This window comes from Prunus mume, linkage group LG5 (assembly GCF_029339155.1).
Source record: "Prunus mume cultivar Tortuosa linkage group LG5, ASM2933915v1, whole genome shotgun sequence".
In the NCBI taxonomy this organism is placed as follows: domain Eukaryota; kingdom Viridiplantae; phylum Streptophyta; class Magnoliopsida; order Rosales; family Rosaceae; genus Prunus; species Prunus mume.
This window is the reverse complement of record NC_142702.1, coordinates 20672674-20686949: the sequence shown is the minus strand read 5'-3', so window position 1 is coordinate 20686949 and position 14276 is coordinate 20672674. Positions and strand designations below refer to the sequence as shown.

Genomic DNA, 14276 nt, shown 5'->3' with positions numbered 1-14276 from the left:
CAAAAAATAAAATAAAATTGGGCTGCTTGGATCAACCTGTCGAGAGAAGGATAGCCCAAACAGTGCTCGGTACAGGCCCAAGTCGCACCAACACCACGCAGCCCGGTAACTCCAACCCCGAACGCACGAGGCCCACCTCCACTGCGCGGCCCACGTCGCGCCAAGGCCCATCGCGCATCCTTCCGCCGCCCGCCCGCTCGGCAAAGACCATGCGCACGTGGCGGCTTGCCTAGCGCAAGCCCACGACTCACGCTAGCCCAATTCCGCTCACTCAATGCAGCAGGCCGAGCCTCCGACCTCCACCAAGCCCAACAAGACGCCACTCGAGCCCACCTCGCATGCCAGGCTTAGGCACCTCCAGACCTCCATGCTCGAGCCCCAAAGCGTGCAACTTCAGACCTCAATGCTCCAACCCGTGGGCATATCTCACTAACCACGCCCCATGTCTCACAGCTCCAATGACTAACTAGAAGATACGGACCAAGATGCTAAAAGTCAGAGACACAAAAATTCTTCTAGGCTAATTACCTTGGATGGACAGCAAAGATGAAGTTTCAAGCACGCTGGGAAAGCCCTCCAAAGTTTCTCTCTCTCTCACTTACAGAATTGGTGGAATAGACTTTTTGATGTGAAGAATAAATTGGAGGAGCCCTACATTTATAAGGATCAAAATTCCTTGACCTACAAGGAATCGCAAACTCTTTCCAACTTGGGAGTTCATAAAATTGGCAAGTCAAATACCTCCTCTACTCAGGAGCCCAGGTCCACGAAGGAAGCCCAGTTACAGCTGGACAACCCAACGGATCATTTACATCTCCTACATGCCACCATGCGCCATGCAGAAGCTGGAGGGCATTTGTGGTAACCAAATTAAGTCAAAACCCTAGGTCAAATAATTCATTCCATTTGGGGATTATTTGACCTAATTGGGAATTAATCAACCTAATTGGGAGTTACTCAATTTAATTGGGGGTTACCCAATTAAATTGAAGACTACCTAATTGGGTTGAGAATTGATTCCTAATTCCTACCCCGATTCTCAATTAAATGAGGAGTTACCTAATTGAAATGGGATTTGATTTGATACCTACCACAATTAGGGATTTGATTTACCCTAATAAATCAAATCCCTAATTAATCAAATCAATTCCATAAAGGGGAGGAATAATTCCCTTCCATCTACGGAATTATTCCTCTGAAACCCTAGCCTCCAAGACCATTATAAAAGCATAGCCACACACAATGGTGGAGGTACGTCTAAATTCCTACTGAAACTCTGCAGAAATCATTTCTCACAAACCCTAGCCACCACTTTCTTTCTCTCCCTTACACAAGGCTCCGGCCACCACACACGGCTCTAGCCACCCGGTTTTCCTTGAAATACCTTACCTAACTTAGGCATCGGAGGGCCTTTGGCCAACACCCCCCGGGTGTGGTCCTTTTACTCCGATCTGTTTTGCAGAGAGAAAGAGAAGCGGAGAAGACGAAGGAATCTTTGACGAATATTCTCGTGGGGAAAATCATTCCCTCCAGGTTGCACCATGTGAAAGATTAGAAACAAAACCATAAGCACAACGAAAGGCAACCATTCTATTAGTACCATAATAACCATATCCCGCAACTGCCTTAATATAGTTTCCATACCATATGTATGCTGCAATAAAAGAAAAATGAATTAAAAAAGTTTTGAATCCATGCGGAGTGAAATCAGCATAAATTGAATGCCAAAAGTTTCATTGTAGGTGGAAACGAAAGTTTAGGGGGTGGTATTTGCAAAGACTTGCCATTTCCATTCAATGGCATGTTGTAAATATCTCAAATATAGTGGCTGCAAGGTTTGCTTAACTGCCCGCACAGTTGGCTTGGTGGACCTCAATTGATAAGAGGAAGGATGGGGACTGCATCCAATGTGCACTATCGAAAATGGACCTATATCTAAGAATTCCTAATTATTTTCGAATTGCACTTTCTCGAAACTGACGGGTATTAATTTGTTTACTTTGATATTATTAGCTCCGTTATCTTAATCTGTTTAATTTCAATTGAAGTCTTGAAGATTGCAGATATGTACAAATATATACAGAAGATTATGAGTGAATTTGGAATGCTTACTATGAATAAATATGATTTTGTATTATTTTTAATTACTTGTAAGAACAATTGATTCGAACTTCTCCCATTTATGTATTTTTTCCAGCTATAGTGTTATTTTAATCGACCAAAGTACACTTACCAGACCAACAACGTGAATGCCTTAACATAGGGCCCACTTAACCATTAAAGTTCTATTCACAAAAGTTGCACCAGAGACCCTAAGCCTGGCCCATAAGCCCGAAATTTCCACAAGTCTTCTTGTCCATTAATCTCAAGTCTCAAGTCAATTTTTGGCCACTTGCATCTTGGAAATTAGTGGCCAACTTAATTTCTAGCAGTAACAGATGTATGATCTGTTTTGGTCTTCTATGTGTGAATGTGTCAAACACGTTATGAGGATATAAAATCATTTAAATAGGAAATAATCCAATCTCAAGTTGAAAGGAGGTGCCAAAAATTAGTGCGTGCTTTTCATTTTAGCATACCAGCAACATCCCACTTGAACAAGATAAGTCACTTTTGAAAAATATGGTTTTGGTAAAGATAAGTCACATTAACTGTGGCACGTTAAAATACCATCTCTTTCTGTAATTACCCAAAGCCTCCTTAAAATCCCGCACCCAATTGTTCTTAGAGTCCTTCTCAACGTTCCTGTATGTTAACACAAAAATCCTTTTAGGAATTTGATTGTAAATCTTTGAAGTCTTTAAAGTGATTTCTTAAAAATTGTGCTTTAGGTGGAAATAAAGAGACTTGAAGTTTGGTTAAACGACACACTTTATTTTCCTTATTCGATTCATACTGGCTGTGTGTGTCAATTAGTTTTTTTTTATTTTTGTTTTTTCCTTTAAAGATTTAAAAAGAGAAGTTGTGTCTCATGAAGACCCATGTTCTTATTTTCATTTTGAATTTGAATTTTTTTTTAATATGAAGAAAATTTAACTTACTGGATTATCCTTATTTATTGAAAAGTTTCAATACTTAATAAATTCTTTAATGAAGGACAATTTTTAATAGTTTGAATATATATATATATATATAGATAAATATGTGTTTTTTGTTTTTTTTTTTTTTTTTGGGTAAGGAATTATGTAGTGGGAATTTTCTTTGGTAAATGATTTGTTACTTGTCTTGTGTGTAAGACCTTGATTGGGACTTCTCCAAACATTTCTGCAGAGTATTTTAGATCATAAGATTTACAGAAAGCCAATTAACTTTGTACTTTTCTTTTCTGCATCTCATAGATTGCAGCCTTATGCAAAATCTTGTCAAACTTAAACATTTTTTTATCAAATAACTAATAATTTATTTATTATAATCAGACACAGACGTTTAAACTAAATTCCTAACTGAGAATGGTATCCAATCAATGGAAAAGCTCATATCCCTCCAGGATGATTTTGCTCATCTGATTTCGATACTCTTTAGCATATCATTCAATGAATAAGATAGGAACTGTAGATTTTATCCATCTTTATGCCGATCAATTACTAAGTAAATATAGTTTTGCCTATTCATAAAGGATTATCCTTTCACACAAACATTGGGGACCATATTCCCCATTGGGAATCTGTTTCCATCCCTATTCATGAAGAGTTGGCTAAAAGTCACAAATAATCCATGTAGTTTTGCCTTGATTGCTTGGGAGACCATCTTTACATACCAAATTGTACACTATCTCTCTAATAAAGGTGGAGTTGGATTCCTTGCTCCGAAACTTTAGCGATCAGATTCAACACTAAATATACTCCTTCCTACTTAAGAATTTTGTGATCATCAATTATAATATGAGAAATTTTTTCAGAGTAATCGTAACATCGCATGTAATATTAATTTATCTTATTTTTAATATGTGATTGGTGGAAGATTTATAATAAATATATACGTACAATAATAATGTTGGTAGACATATGTTTCATTCAAGTCAAGTCCATATTTGCAAGAAGATAATTGTAGCTTGTGCCCCGCCTTGGATAGGAGGCAAATTTAAAAGGTTGAGTAAACATCGAAGGGCACCATTACCAACCCATCTCAAGTCAAGTCAAGTCGAATCAACAACTGCAAGACAATAGTACGAAGGAGCCTGGTGTGCGTTGGAAGGCAAATCATCATCTCAATTCTCAAGTCTAGTCTAGATTAATAGTTGTGTGGGAAGAAAATGAGGAAATATGGGGCCAAAATTCGATTAGGTACTATACTATCTAATAATTATTGAAACTAAATTGGCAAGGATATGCTCCAAATTAATGCATTAAAAAAAAAATTAAGTTCCACTTAGCGCACTCTCAAAACTTTTCTTCAATATAAAATTAGAAATGATTGAAATAAGAAAATTAAAAAAGGAAAAAAGAAAAAGTGATTATCTGATTTGTATACTTTTCAGCATGCAACTTGTTTTTGTCTATCAAGGCAATCAATATAGTGTGACCCAAACTAATTGAAAATTCAATTACTTAAGTCAAGTCAATATCTAGTCACTTAATTACATCATGGAAATTATAATTAGTGTCTAACTTAATTTATAGCAGGGGTTGCAAAAGATTCATTAGTGTAGTGGTTTAGAGAAAATGTTTCCTCCAAGAAAGGTCCTCGGTTTGAGTCCTAACATTCGTGTAGTATGTGTGAGTTTAGTATGATATCGCCTCTCTTAACATGAAAGGTCCTAAAAAACAAAAACAAAAAAAATTTGCAATAGGATTAGATGAATCGTGGTCTTTTTCATGTCCAATCTTATATATGGCTCTACTTTGGTGTCGCATCTATATGTGAATGTCCATACTTTTCCACTATGGTATAAGTGAATTTGTTTGATAAAGATGTTTGTACAAAATTGTTCCAAACCATTTCTGTGCAGTGAACATGTTCAGGAACAAGTTTTCACAAATCTTCTTATCATCAAATTCTACAATTTCAATTAACCAAATAGCTTTTAAGTATGTTATTCTCAATTTGACAAAAAAAGGGTATGTTATTCTCAAATTTTAGAAATGACGATTATTTTGATAGAATTTAAAGTTGGGATTTATGACCTCCAAATTCCAGTTCTATCAAAAGCCTCATATCTGGATCTCTCTTATAATAAACTTTCAGGCTCAATTTCATTCTTGTGTTCAAGTGCAGCTATTGGTTTAGTCTTTCTTGATCTCTCAAGAAACAATATTTCTGGAGAAGTTCCATATTGCTTGACACATTTGGAAAATCTAGTCATGCTTGATTTGAGTTACAATGCTTTGTCCGGGAAAATTCCTATAACAATAGGCTCCGTATTTAAGATTGAAACACTCAAATTAAGAAGCAATAGATTTGTGGGACAATGGCCTTCATCCTTGAAGAATTGCACAAGTTTAGTAGTCATTGATGTTGGGCGTAATAAATTATCCGGACCAATACCTGAATGGTTAGGGGTTAGCTTAAAGAATTTGGTTATCCTGCTGCTTTCGTCTAATCACTTCAATGGAAGCCTGCCCTCACAATTATGCCATCTAATACGAATTCAAAATTTGGATTTCTCTATGAACATCTCTGGAAGCATACCTCCATGCATCAACTATTTGACCTCTCTGTCTCATAAAGGAAATTCAAATCTAACCAGCAGACATTTGTATGAAATTTCTTATGACTATCAACGTTCATTTACTTATTATGCTTATGACGATGATGCCATTCATATGGAAAGGAAGAATGCACTCATACAAAAACACTTTGGGGCTTGTGAAGAGAATTGATCTATCAAGAAATAGATTAACAGGGGAGATTCCAAGTGAAATCACTCATCTTGTTGGGTTGGTTTCTTTAAAAGGTTTTTTAGGTTTTAGACATAAAAAAAAATTCACTTTTGTCGGGAAACCAATTAAAATTTTTCAGGTCAAATCACTCTAGAGATTGGAAACTTGCAGTCACTGGATGCCCTTGATTTGTCAAGAAACCGGATAGAAGGAAGAATTCCAACAAGCCTTTCGCGGATTGATCGTCTTAGTTTCTTGGACTTGTCATTTAACAACTTATCTAGCGAAATTCCAATCAGGACTCAGCTCCAAGGCTTTGATCCCTCTGTTTATGCTGGAAATCAACTCTGTGGACCTCCACTTAAAAATTTGTGTGCTGATCAAAATGTGCAAACGGAATTGAGCAATCAAGAGGATGATAAGGATGAGGTTATTACACTGGGATTTTACATCAGTATGGGGCTTGGGTTTGCTGCTGGATTTTGGGGATTTTGGGGAGTTTGCGGCACTTTGATATTCAAGAGGTGATGGAGATGCGCAAGTAGTCTTGATCAAGCGGCAACTCAAGGATATGCTTAATAGATAAGCTGTAAGTACATCAACTCTTCTTTTTCTTTTTAAATAAAATTTAGCTATTTTTGTTTTAATTTGGTTTTTGTAATTAACTTTAACTGTCTGTTTTCAAAACTTACGGGTGCTTGTTTTACTTGTATCTTCAGCTCCAGCATCTTTGGAGACAACATCCATGCTTCACTTGACTTGAAGAATGCATAGTTGCCATGGAAGCAACTATATATCTGCAGAAGTTTTCAAGTAGTGGATTAATATTGCTCAACTCCTTAATTTGTTACTGTCTTTGTTTGTAAGCAATTATGTAAGAACAATTGTTTGCCATGAATGTTATTTTCTGTAGGGTATTTAAATCATAACATTTACTACAGAAAGCCAACTAATTTTCTTTCTTTTCTTTTCTCCCGTCTCATAGTTTTGCTGTCAAACTTGAACTTTTTTCTAACTGAGAATGGTATCCATTGTTTTTCATCAGAAAGAATACACCAGGAATCTTTTATGTATTTTGTACACAAATTACAAGCTTTTTTCCTCCCACTGTTGTTTACAACATTTTTTTTGTTTCCATTTTTCCAGAGTAATTCATATACTGGAAACATTTAACGGACAAGAAATCAAATCAAATCAAAGAACTCAAATACAACATATCTCGCAGGAAAATGACCAAAATCTTAATATCATGGAACTGAGTGAAGCTTTGACTTCCGTGATTCGAAACCTTATGAGCAACATCTATATGTGCTGAGAGCCAAACTGAGAAGTGTCAAATTCAGTACCTGATCCTTGGTTTTCACTTCTTTGCAGCTGCAGCGTTCCTTTTGGCTTCAAGCATAGTACCCTCCTTCAGTGCTGCTTGTGCTTCATTGTCCATTCCAAGGGCAGAAAGGGCAGCAGCCTGAAGATAAGATGCAATGTGCCATATTGGGGAAATTACTTGAGCTTGCATTGCATCGTTCAGAGCTTCCTGAGGCATGTCATTCATGAGATAAGACAAACCACGCCGGCCAAAAATTGTTGGAGAAACCATGGTTCCAACATCAATGAACTGCAAGTGGAAGAAATTGTTAGCAGGGTAACACATACAAATAAAGTAGCAACAAAGGCTTTACTAGGATCAAATCCACTAATTTTGTGACTGTTTATAAACTACCAATTTTACTCGTTCCTATAAGACTTAGCAGATAAGATGTTACAAGCACATTTTGTTATTTCTGAAACTAATTCTAATAGCTGGAATGAGTATAATTTCCCTACAAGAGAAGAGTACAAAAAGAAACCAACCAACGACAGTATCACAATAAGAACTTAACCTGTGAATAACACTCAATTGTGGTTCTAAAGTCCTTCTGCTTAAAAGCAGAATCCCCCTTTTTCTTTGAATCTAATGTTTCCTGCATTTGGTCAGTCCACATTTGAAACGAGAGCTGCAGTGGAATGTGAGAAATGAAAATGTTTCAGTAACAGTACTTTGCATACAAGATAAAAGTGGCAAGAACTCAACAGATAGTCGCAACAGAACATATGCAACCGAGAAGTTCAGTGACAACCACAGGCACAAAATGAATACAGAAGCAGACTATCTAGAAGGCTAAATATGCAGACGTAGAGGCAATTTCATATTTCTCCATCATTTTAAACAAATATAGAACCTCATTTGTCATTCCATCATCTTTATAGCCGATATTCTCTAGGACCTCATGTATAGCAGTCAAATCCCTTCTTGAGCAGGCTTCGCCAAGTGGTGAAAGAGGAGAGCAGCAGGTACTGTTTGGAATACCCATCAAAACAAAAGAGGGAACCTGCAGTCGTAAGAAAAAATAAATTTAAAGGAACTACAGATACCAGCATTATGTTAAGCCTTTGTATTTAATTGAACTACTAAGATGGTTCAGATCATTAGTGATTTGAATTCACACCAAAGAAGTAAGCATAGACTTTCAAATAGATATTCTTATAGAAGGTGGTTCTCCATCTCCCTAACTTTGAGGTTGGTAACTATGAGTTTAAGGGATTATAAACTCAAAATACCTTAAAACCCCTATAAAAATGACCCTCGGTTTTGGGGCGATACAGATTTTCGAAGCTTCTTCCTAGAATATCGCTCACCATGAAAGACACTGAACAAAAGTGTAGCTCTCTTATGTCCTACATAACTAGTAACACATGAGTGTCATGTCCCATTCTCAAATTTTCAAATATTCCACTTGTCAAAAGGTTCTGTGTCGAAGCGATCACTGCCGATAAAAATAAAGATCCGGTAGATCTGCGCTTGCAGAAATAGCTCAGATTGAGTACGGTGGAAAGAAGATATCCATTAAATAAGACTGCCACAAAATGCGGATCTAGAACTATTTGTGCAACTTTTCAAGTGGTCAAATGATGCTCCCTGATTTAGTTGAAATTCGAATGCTTTATAAGAGAAACACAAAACTGACCTCAGTTTCCTTTTGAAGAGGTGTCAAAGAAGCAACTAATGACTTTGGATTTGGTCGCTCTCGGGGTTCAGATTGTAAACATCGTGAAGCCAACCGTACCAACTCAGTGGCATCATCAGAAAGCTGTCCTTCCAAGCAAGAATCTGTCAGCATCTGAAGATTTCTGTCTCGAATCAGGTCTAGGGCCTGGTACAAAATAATCAGTCATCAAGTCAAGAAATTTACTTCAGTGTTTACACTTAACCTGAGAAGACGAAATCATGATGCAGAATTCCTAACAATTGAAAGTAAAAAATATTATGGTGTAGGGAGAAAGTTTAACATCAAGAAACAATATTCTTTTCCTGTTAACACTTATTTCTCTATTTTGTTTCCTTTTACCACTCAAGAAATTACTCACATGGCTAGGGGGAATATGCTTTCCACTGAGAAGATCAAGCAAAAGAGTCCCAAAGCTATATATTACACTTTCTGGTGTTACTCTCCCTGCATGACAAGGGACATGAAGCAAAGTCATAGACTTATCTTGCAAACCAATGAGTAATTACTGTACGTTGTGAGATGCCAATAGCAGTCAGATCTTAAATCATGAATACAATTGCAAATAAACATGGAGACTCCAAATCAGCACCACCACATGATATTTAAGGAAAAATATGATCAACCAATACTTTATAGAAAGATATTGAGAAGTATCAGTTTGGGTGAAAAGACTTAACGGCGCTCACCCTATAATTCCAAAACATTATATATCAAAAGGAGTATGCCTGTTCAGTGTACAATAATTGCTGAACTGCATCCACATCAAGAGTAATTGTCTCAGCACCGACATTTCCATATTGAACTCCTTTTTACAAATCAGGAGAAAATAAATCTGATGATGAGACAAATTTTCACGAAGACAGATCTGCCATTCCAACAAAAGAAACTATTCTGGAAAGTAAATTGTTAATGTATTTGATAATTAAGGCTAGTTAGTCTACCATGGTCGGAAGACCATTTACATCTGCTTTGGATGCTTGTTAACAAGGGCATTCCAAGTTATTATCAAATACCAAACAAGAATATGACTTTATTACCTTAAATAGCTAAACCATGCAGCTGTCAAGATAATCATAAACTTAAATGAGCCTTGTTTGGAGAAAAAACATTGCCTGCTTTCTAGGAGCTACATACCAGTTCTAAGATATTCAGGAGGAGTAAATGCCAGATTTGTACTATAACTCTTCCCATCCCTACTATTTTTCATGAGGCCAAAGGTAGATATTCTAGGATTTCCATCCTGCAAAATTATAATACATAAAATCAAGGAATGCAAGCGGAATATACATAAAAGAAAAATGGTACCGAACAGATGGAGTTAATAAATAGTTACCTCATCAAATAAAATTCTGTAAGCATTAAGGTCATGATAAAGGGCACGCCCTTTGCTTGTGCAGTACTCTAGAGCCTGTGCGAGATGTAAAACAACCCTCAATCGCATTGCCCATTTCATAGGCTGTGTTTCCCCTGATTCAATAAAGCAATAAAGTTAATCTCCACAGAACATTAGCACAGTACTCAACAGGTGATGCATCCATGCAATTAACTAGATAATTTAGCAAAATAAGAAAAGATACTATAACTGAAACAAGACCACATAGGGTATTTTTCCTTAACTTCTGTCTAATAGTATAAAAAATATATATATATATATATATATATATTCTAATGCCAGACAGGGAGGGGGTAAAAACCTAGAATGAAAAACCACCAATAAAAAAGGTCACACTAGCAACCATTGTATCATTGTAGATACTCATACCAACACCAATATAAACTCTCAGGTAGCATTCGGTACTACAAAATTCAGGGTGGAAATGTGAGAAATTAAGCGAGACAATTATATTCTGAATTTCTAATGTAATATGTGGTCATCATTACTAAAATAAATATGATGCCTAATATCTTATTATGTCCCATTCCAAATGAAGTCCATGGTAAGTCATGAGTAAGACAAATGGAACTATTATCCAGAGGCAATTGCAGGACCAAATGGATCAGGTATCCACTAATTGAAAAAATGAGTGCAAGTTAGAAGAGTAAGCCTCATATAAACTTAAGAACTAAACCTTACAATGAAAAAGATGTTTCGCAAGTGTTTCATTGGGCATGTATTCGGCCACAAGCAACCTCTCATCATCTTCACAACAGCAACCAAGCAAATTGACCAATCTCTGGTTGCGGAGCTGACCAACCAATCTTGCTTCCTCCTGCAGTTTTGGAAAATCAAATCGTCTCACAAAAGTGGTCATAGAATAGAGAAGACAGAAAATGCCTTCTTTCAATGGAGCTGATAAAACAATATGATGAGGTAATAAATATGGCCCAAAAGAAATGGACTTCACAGTCAGAGAAATACAGCACTGCATTTTGTGAATATTATCTGCCAAACGTAGTCTACGACCCAAATTTCAACCCATATTATCTCAACAGAAAATTACATCGGTTTAGAACATAAAGATAAAAACAATAGTTGTGCAGACAACATACACCAATTCTGGTCACCTATGTGCTGACTAAGAGTTTTATGAAATAGAAAAATACCAGGTTAATGGTTTGGATGAAAGTAATTCGAGAAACCATAGAAGAAAAAGAAATCAAGTTAAAAGCTGTCTACCAAAAACTGCCGAGCATCAGGCCAGGCCATCCTATTGAAGCGCTTAACAGCAATTCTCCTCTGATTTTCCAGTTTCCCTTTATAAACAACATTTGGAGCCTTCTCTCCATGCTCAGACACAATGTACTCCACTGCAAAACCAGATGTCGCATTTTTAAGTTGCTCAAATGTGAATTCACAAAATGTAGGCAAGTAATCAACATCACTCTTCTCCTCATTATCTGCAATAAGGGCAACAATCCACAAGCATCAGATATGATCCGCTTCTCCATTAAAACAAAACACCACACACACAAAAAAGGACATATAATTAACCCACCAATGTCAGGAGCTTCAAGAACCGCTGCCTTGAATTGTGAATTCCAGCAACATGGTATGAGTTTGGAGCATTGACACCCCATGTCAATGTCACAGTATCAACTTAAACTATCCCTTGTGAAACTGTGTCTCTAAACAAAATGAAGATCACGTAAATTCAGGTTCATCTGGCTTCATGCTAACTAGATCAACTTTACTGCTTTTCAAGTGGGACAAATGCTCCAATGAAGCTAAATTGGTCCGAACAGAAATACCTGATTCATTAATTTTGTAGGAACATTGAATTAGAAATGTGATGAAAGCAGAAACTCAAGCAAACTCAAGTAGCACGAAAAGTAGAGGGGAGAGAACAGGTACTAGCAGAGATTTGTTTGGACTACATACACAATTTCTTGGTTAAAAATTCTGTTTACTGTTAGGCAGTAAACCAACCCGAACTGAATGCTACAAACTAATTTAGATTACTTTTATTTTCCTTTTCCTTTCATTCTTATCAGAAAACATTATGATTGCGTTGGCCATTAGCATTTTCTATCTATCCTACCAAATAGTACTAATTCATAATTTAATGAACAATACATGTTCAAAGCCAAATGAAATGAGAATGACATGTTAATAGCAACTTAACTGCAGCTTTAAAAGTTCGTTCAGTACCTGAATCAATTTGGCGACGCTGAAATCAGAGGAAAAAAAAAACAGCAGGACCCAGATACTAAAACCCAAAACCCAAAACCCAGTGGGCAAAAGCTTCCCAGCTGATCCAGAAAGCTACTAAACACCAAAAACCCAGTAAGCAAAAGGCTTCCCAGTTGACCCCAAAAAGCTCTAAAACCTTTAAGCTTCTTCCCCAATGTTTAAAACCCTCTTCTGGGTCTCTTTCCGCCAATCAAATATTCCCTTTCTCGATCAAAGCAGAACCCTTGAAAGATCCAAGCTTTTGCCTCAAAGCAAAGAAATAAACGATTAAACAAAACCCCAATCCAGAAAAGAAGAGAAAGAAAAAAAAAAGTGAGTCTGAAACAGCTCAAGATCCGTGTAGAATATAAGAAGAGGGAATAAAAAAGCTCGGTGTTTGCAATAGTATTTGTTTTTGTTTTTTATATAATTGTCATAAACAAACAAATCTATCATTAATCTATTCAAACCATATCATGAGTCAAAGGATATTAAATTAAGAAACAATAAAAATCATTCTTTGATTAATTTAATTGTGAAGAATTAGACCAGCTTAATTTTCTTCCTCTGTTACTTTTGATTAGCTGGGTCTTATTATTTGCTTTGAATTTTTTTAAATTCCACCGCCAATGGTCTTTGGATTTTGTTGGTGGTGAGATTGAATTGAATTGTTGTTGTGTGGTATTGAATGGGGCCAACGGCCAACACAAGTCGAAGACTTCTCATCATTCTTCTGCCCCATCGCTCCCGCCATAATCATTTCTCTTTCGCCTGCTTTAATAATTGTTGTTGAAGATCAGCTTTACGGCGCCGTTTGGATATAGAATTTATAAAGGGTACTCCGTGGTTTTTATGGCACACAAACTACATTAAAATTGTATTGCTATGGAAAAAAATAATAATAAACAGAGGTTAATACAAAATGTTCTTTTACAATTCAAAAGGCAATATTTTAATGAAATTTTCAGCTTCATATCACTTTTGGAGTTAGTATAGGAGTTACTAGACTTACGTGATGTGTTATAATATAAATGAATATTTAGTAGTACTATATTATAAACGTTAGAAATATGTTGTTACAAATAAAGTGAGAAATATGTAATATGTCGTTCAATTATGTTATGACATGTGCAAAGAGAATTCATCAATCAAATGTTTTATTTTGTAGATTTTTTTTTTTTTTTGTTTTTTGTTTTTTATTTTTTGAAACCAAACTGGCACAACAGATATTTGAAGCACATGGACAAATTATCTAGTATGAAAAATTGGAACACTGAACACCCTCAGCACCTGGTTGACTAACAAAAATCAGACATAATGGAGAAATATATATATATATATATATATATATGAATCTCCCAAAGCAGAGCAAAAAGCCCTAAAAACAAAGAGAAGCAGCCATTAACAAAGTCAAAGGAAGAGTGAAGTCACCTTGATTGACAAATTTCTGACGATTTAATTAGGATCCATGTCGGCCTCTTTGAGAGCCCAATCAACATCAGAGTGAAATTTTATATAGGTTTTAAAAATATATTCTAAACTACTCTAATAGACGAAGAGGGAGGTCGAACTTGAGTGTAAGAAAACAGGCACACCAACTAAAGTGTTAGGGGACGGGCACACCACCTTCACCAATTAACCTATAATTAGAAATATAACACATATGGGTTACCAAGGGTGTGAAAGAGAAGTGAGTGCTAGGTTTTGGGAGCATTGAAAAAAGTGAGATAGGAAATAAAAATCTAATCAGACATTTTTATCCAGGTAAGAGATATATAAATTCAACTTTCTAAATTAAGA

General features: G+C 36.1%; 1 protein-coding gene across 2 annotated transcripts; it reads right to left on the bottom strand.

Annotated features, from left to right (window-relative positions):
- Positions 1-6366: 6366 nt before the first annotated feature.
- Positions 6367-13155, bottom strand: LOC103343010 (serine/threonine-protein kinase BSK3-like). 2 transcript variants are annotated; one of them, XM_089052161.1, is made up of 12 exons: positions 12456-13154; positions 11803-12055; positions 11484-11704; positions 10941-11076; positions 10200-10333; positions 10001-10106; positions 9225-9310; positions 8825-9010; positions 8039-8188; positions 7700-7813; positions 7166-7434; positions 6367-6616 (listed from the first exon to the last, which is right to left on the bottom strand). In XM_089052161.1, the coding sequence occupies exons 2-11, from the start codon at positions 11882-11884 to the stop codon at positions 7180-7182; spliced, it is 1470 nt and encodes a 489-aa protein (XP_088908287.1). In that variant the 5' UTR covers positions 11885-12055; positions 12456-13154; the 3' UTR covers positions 6367-6616; positions 7166-7179. The 2 variants fall into 2 exon arrangements, with proteins under 2 accessions (XP_088908287.1, XP_008244902.2); XM_008246680.3 differs by lacking the exon at positions 6367-6616 and having other exon boundaries at positions 6988-7434; positions 12456-13155.
- Between the last annotated feature and the right edge of the window lie 1121 nt (positions 13156-14276).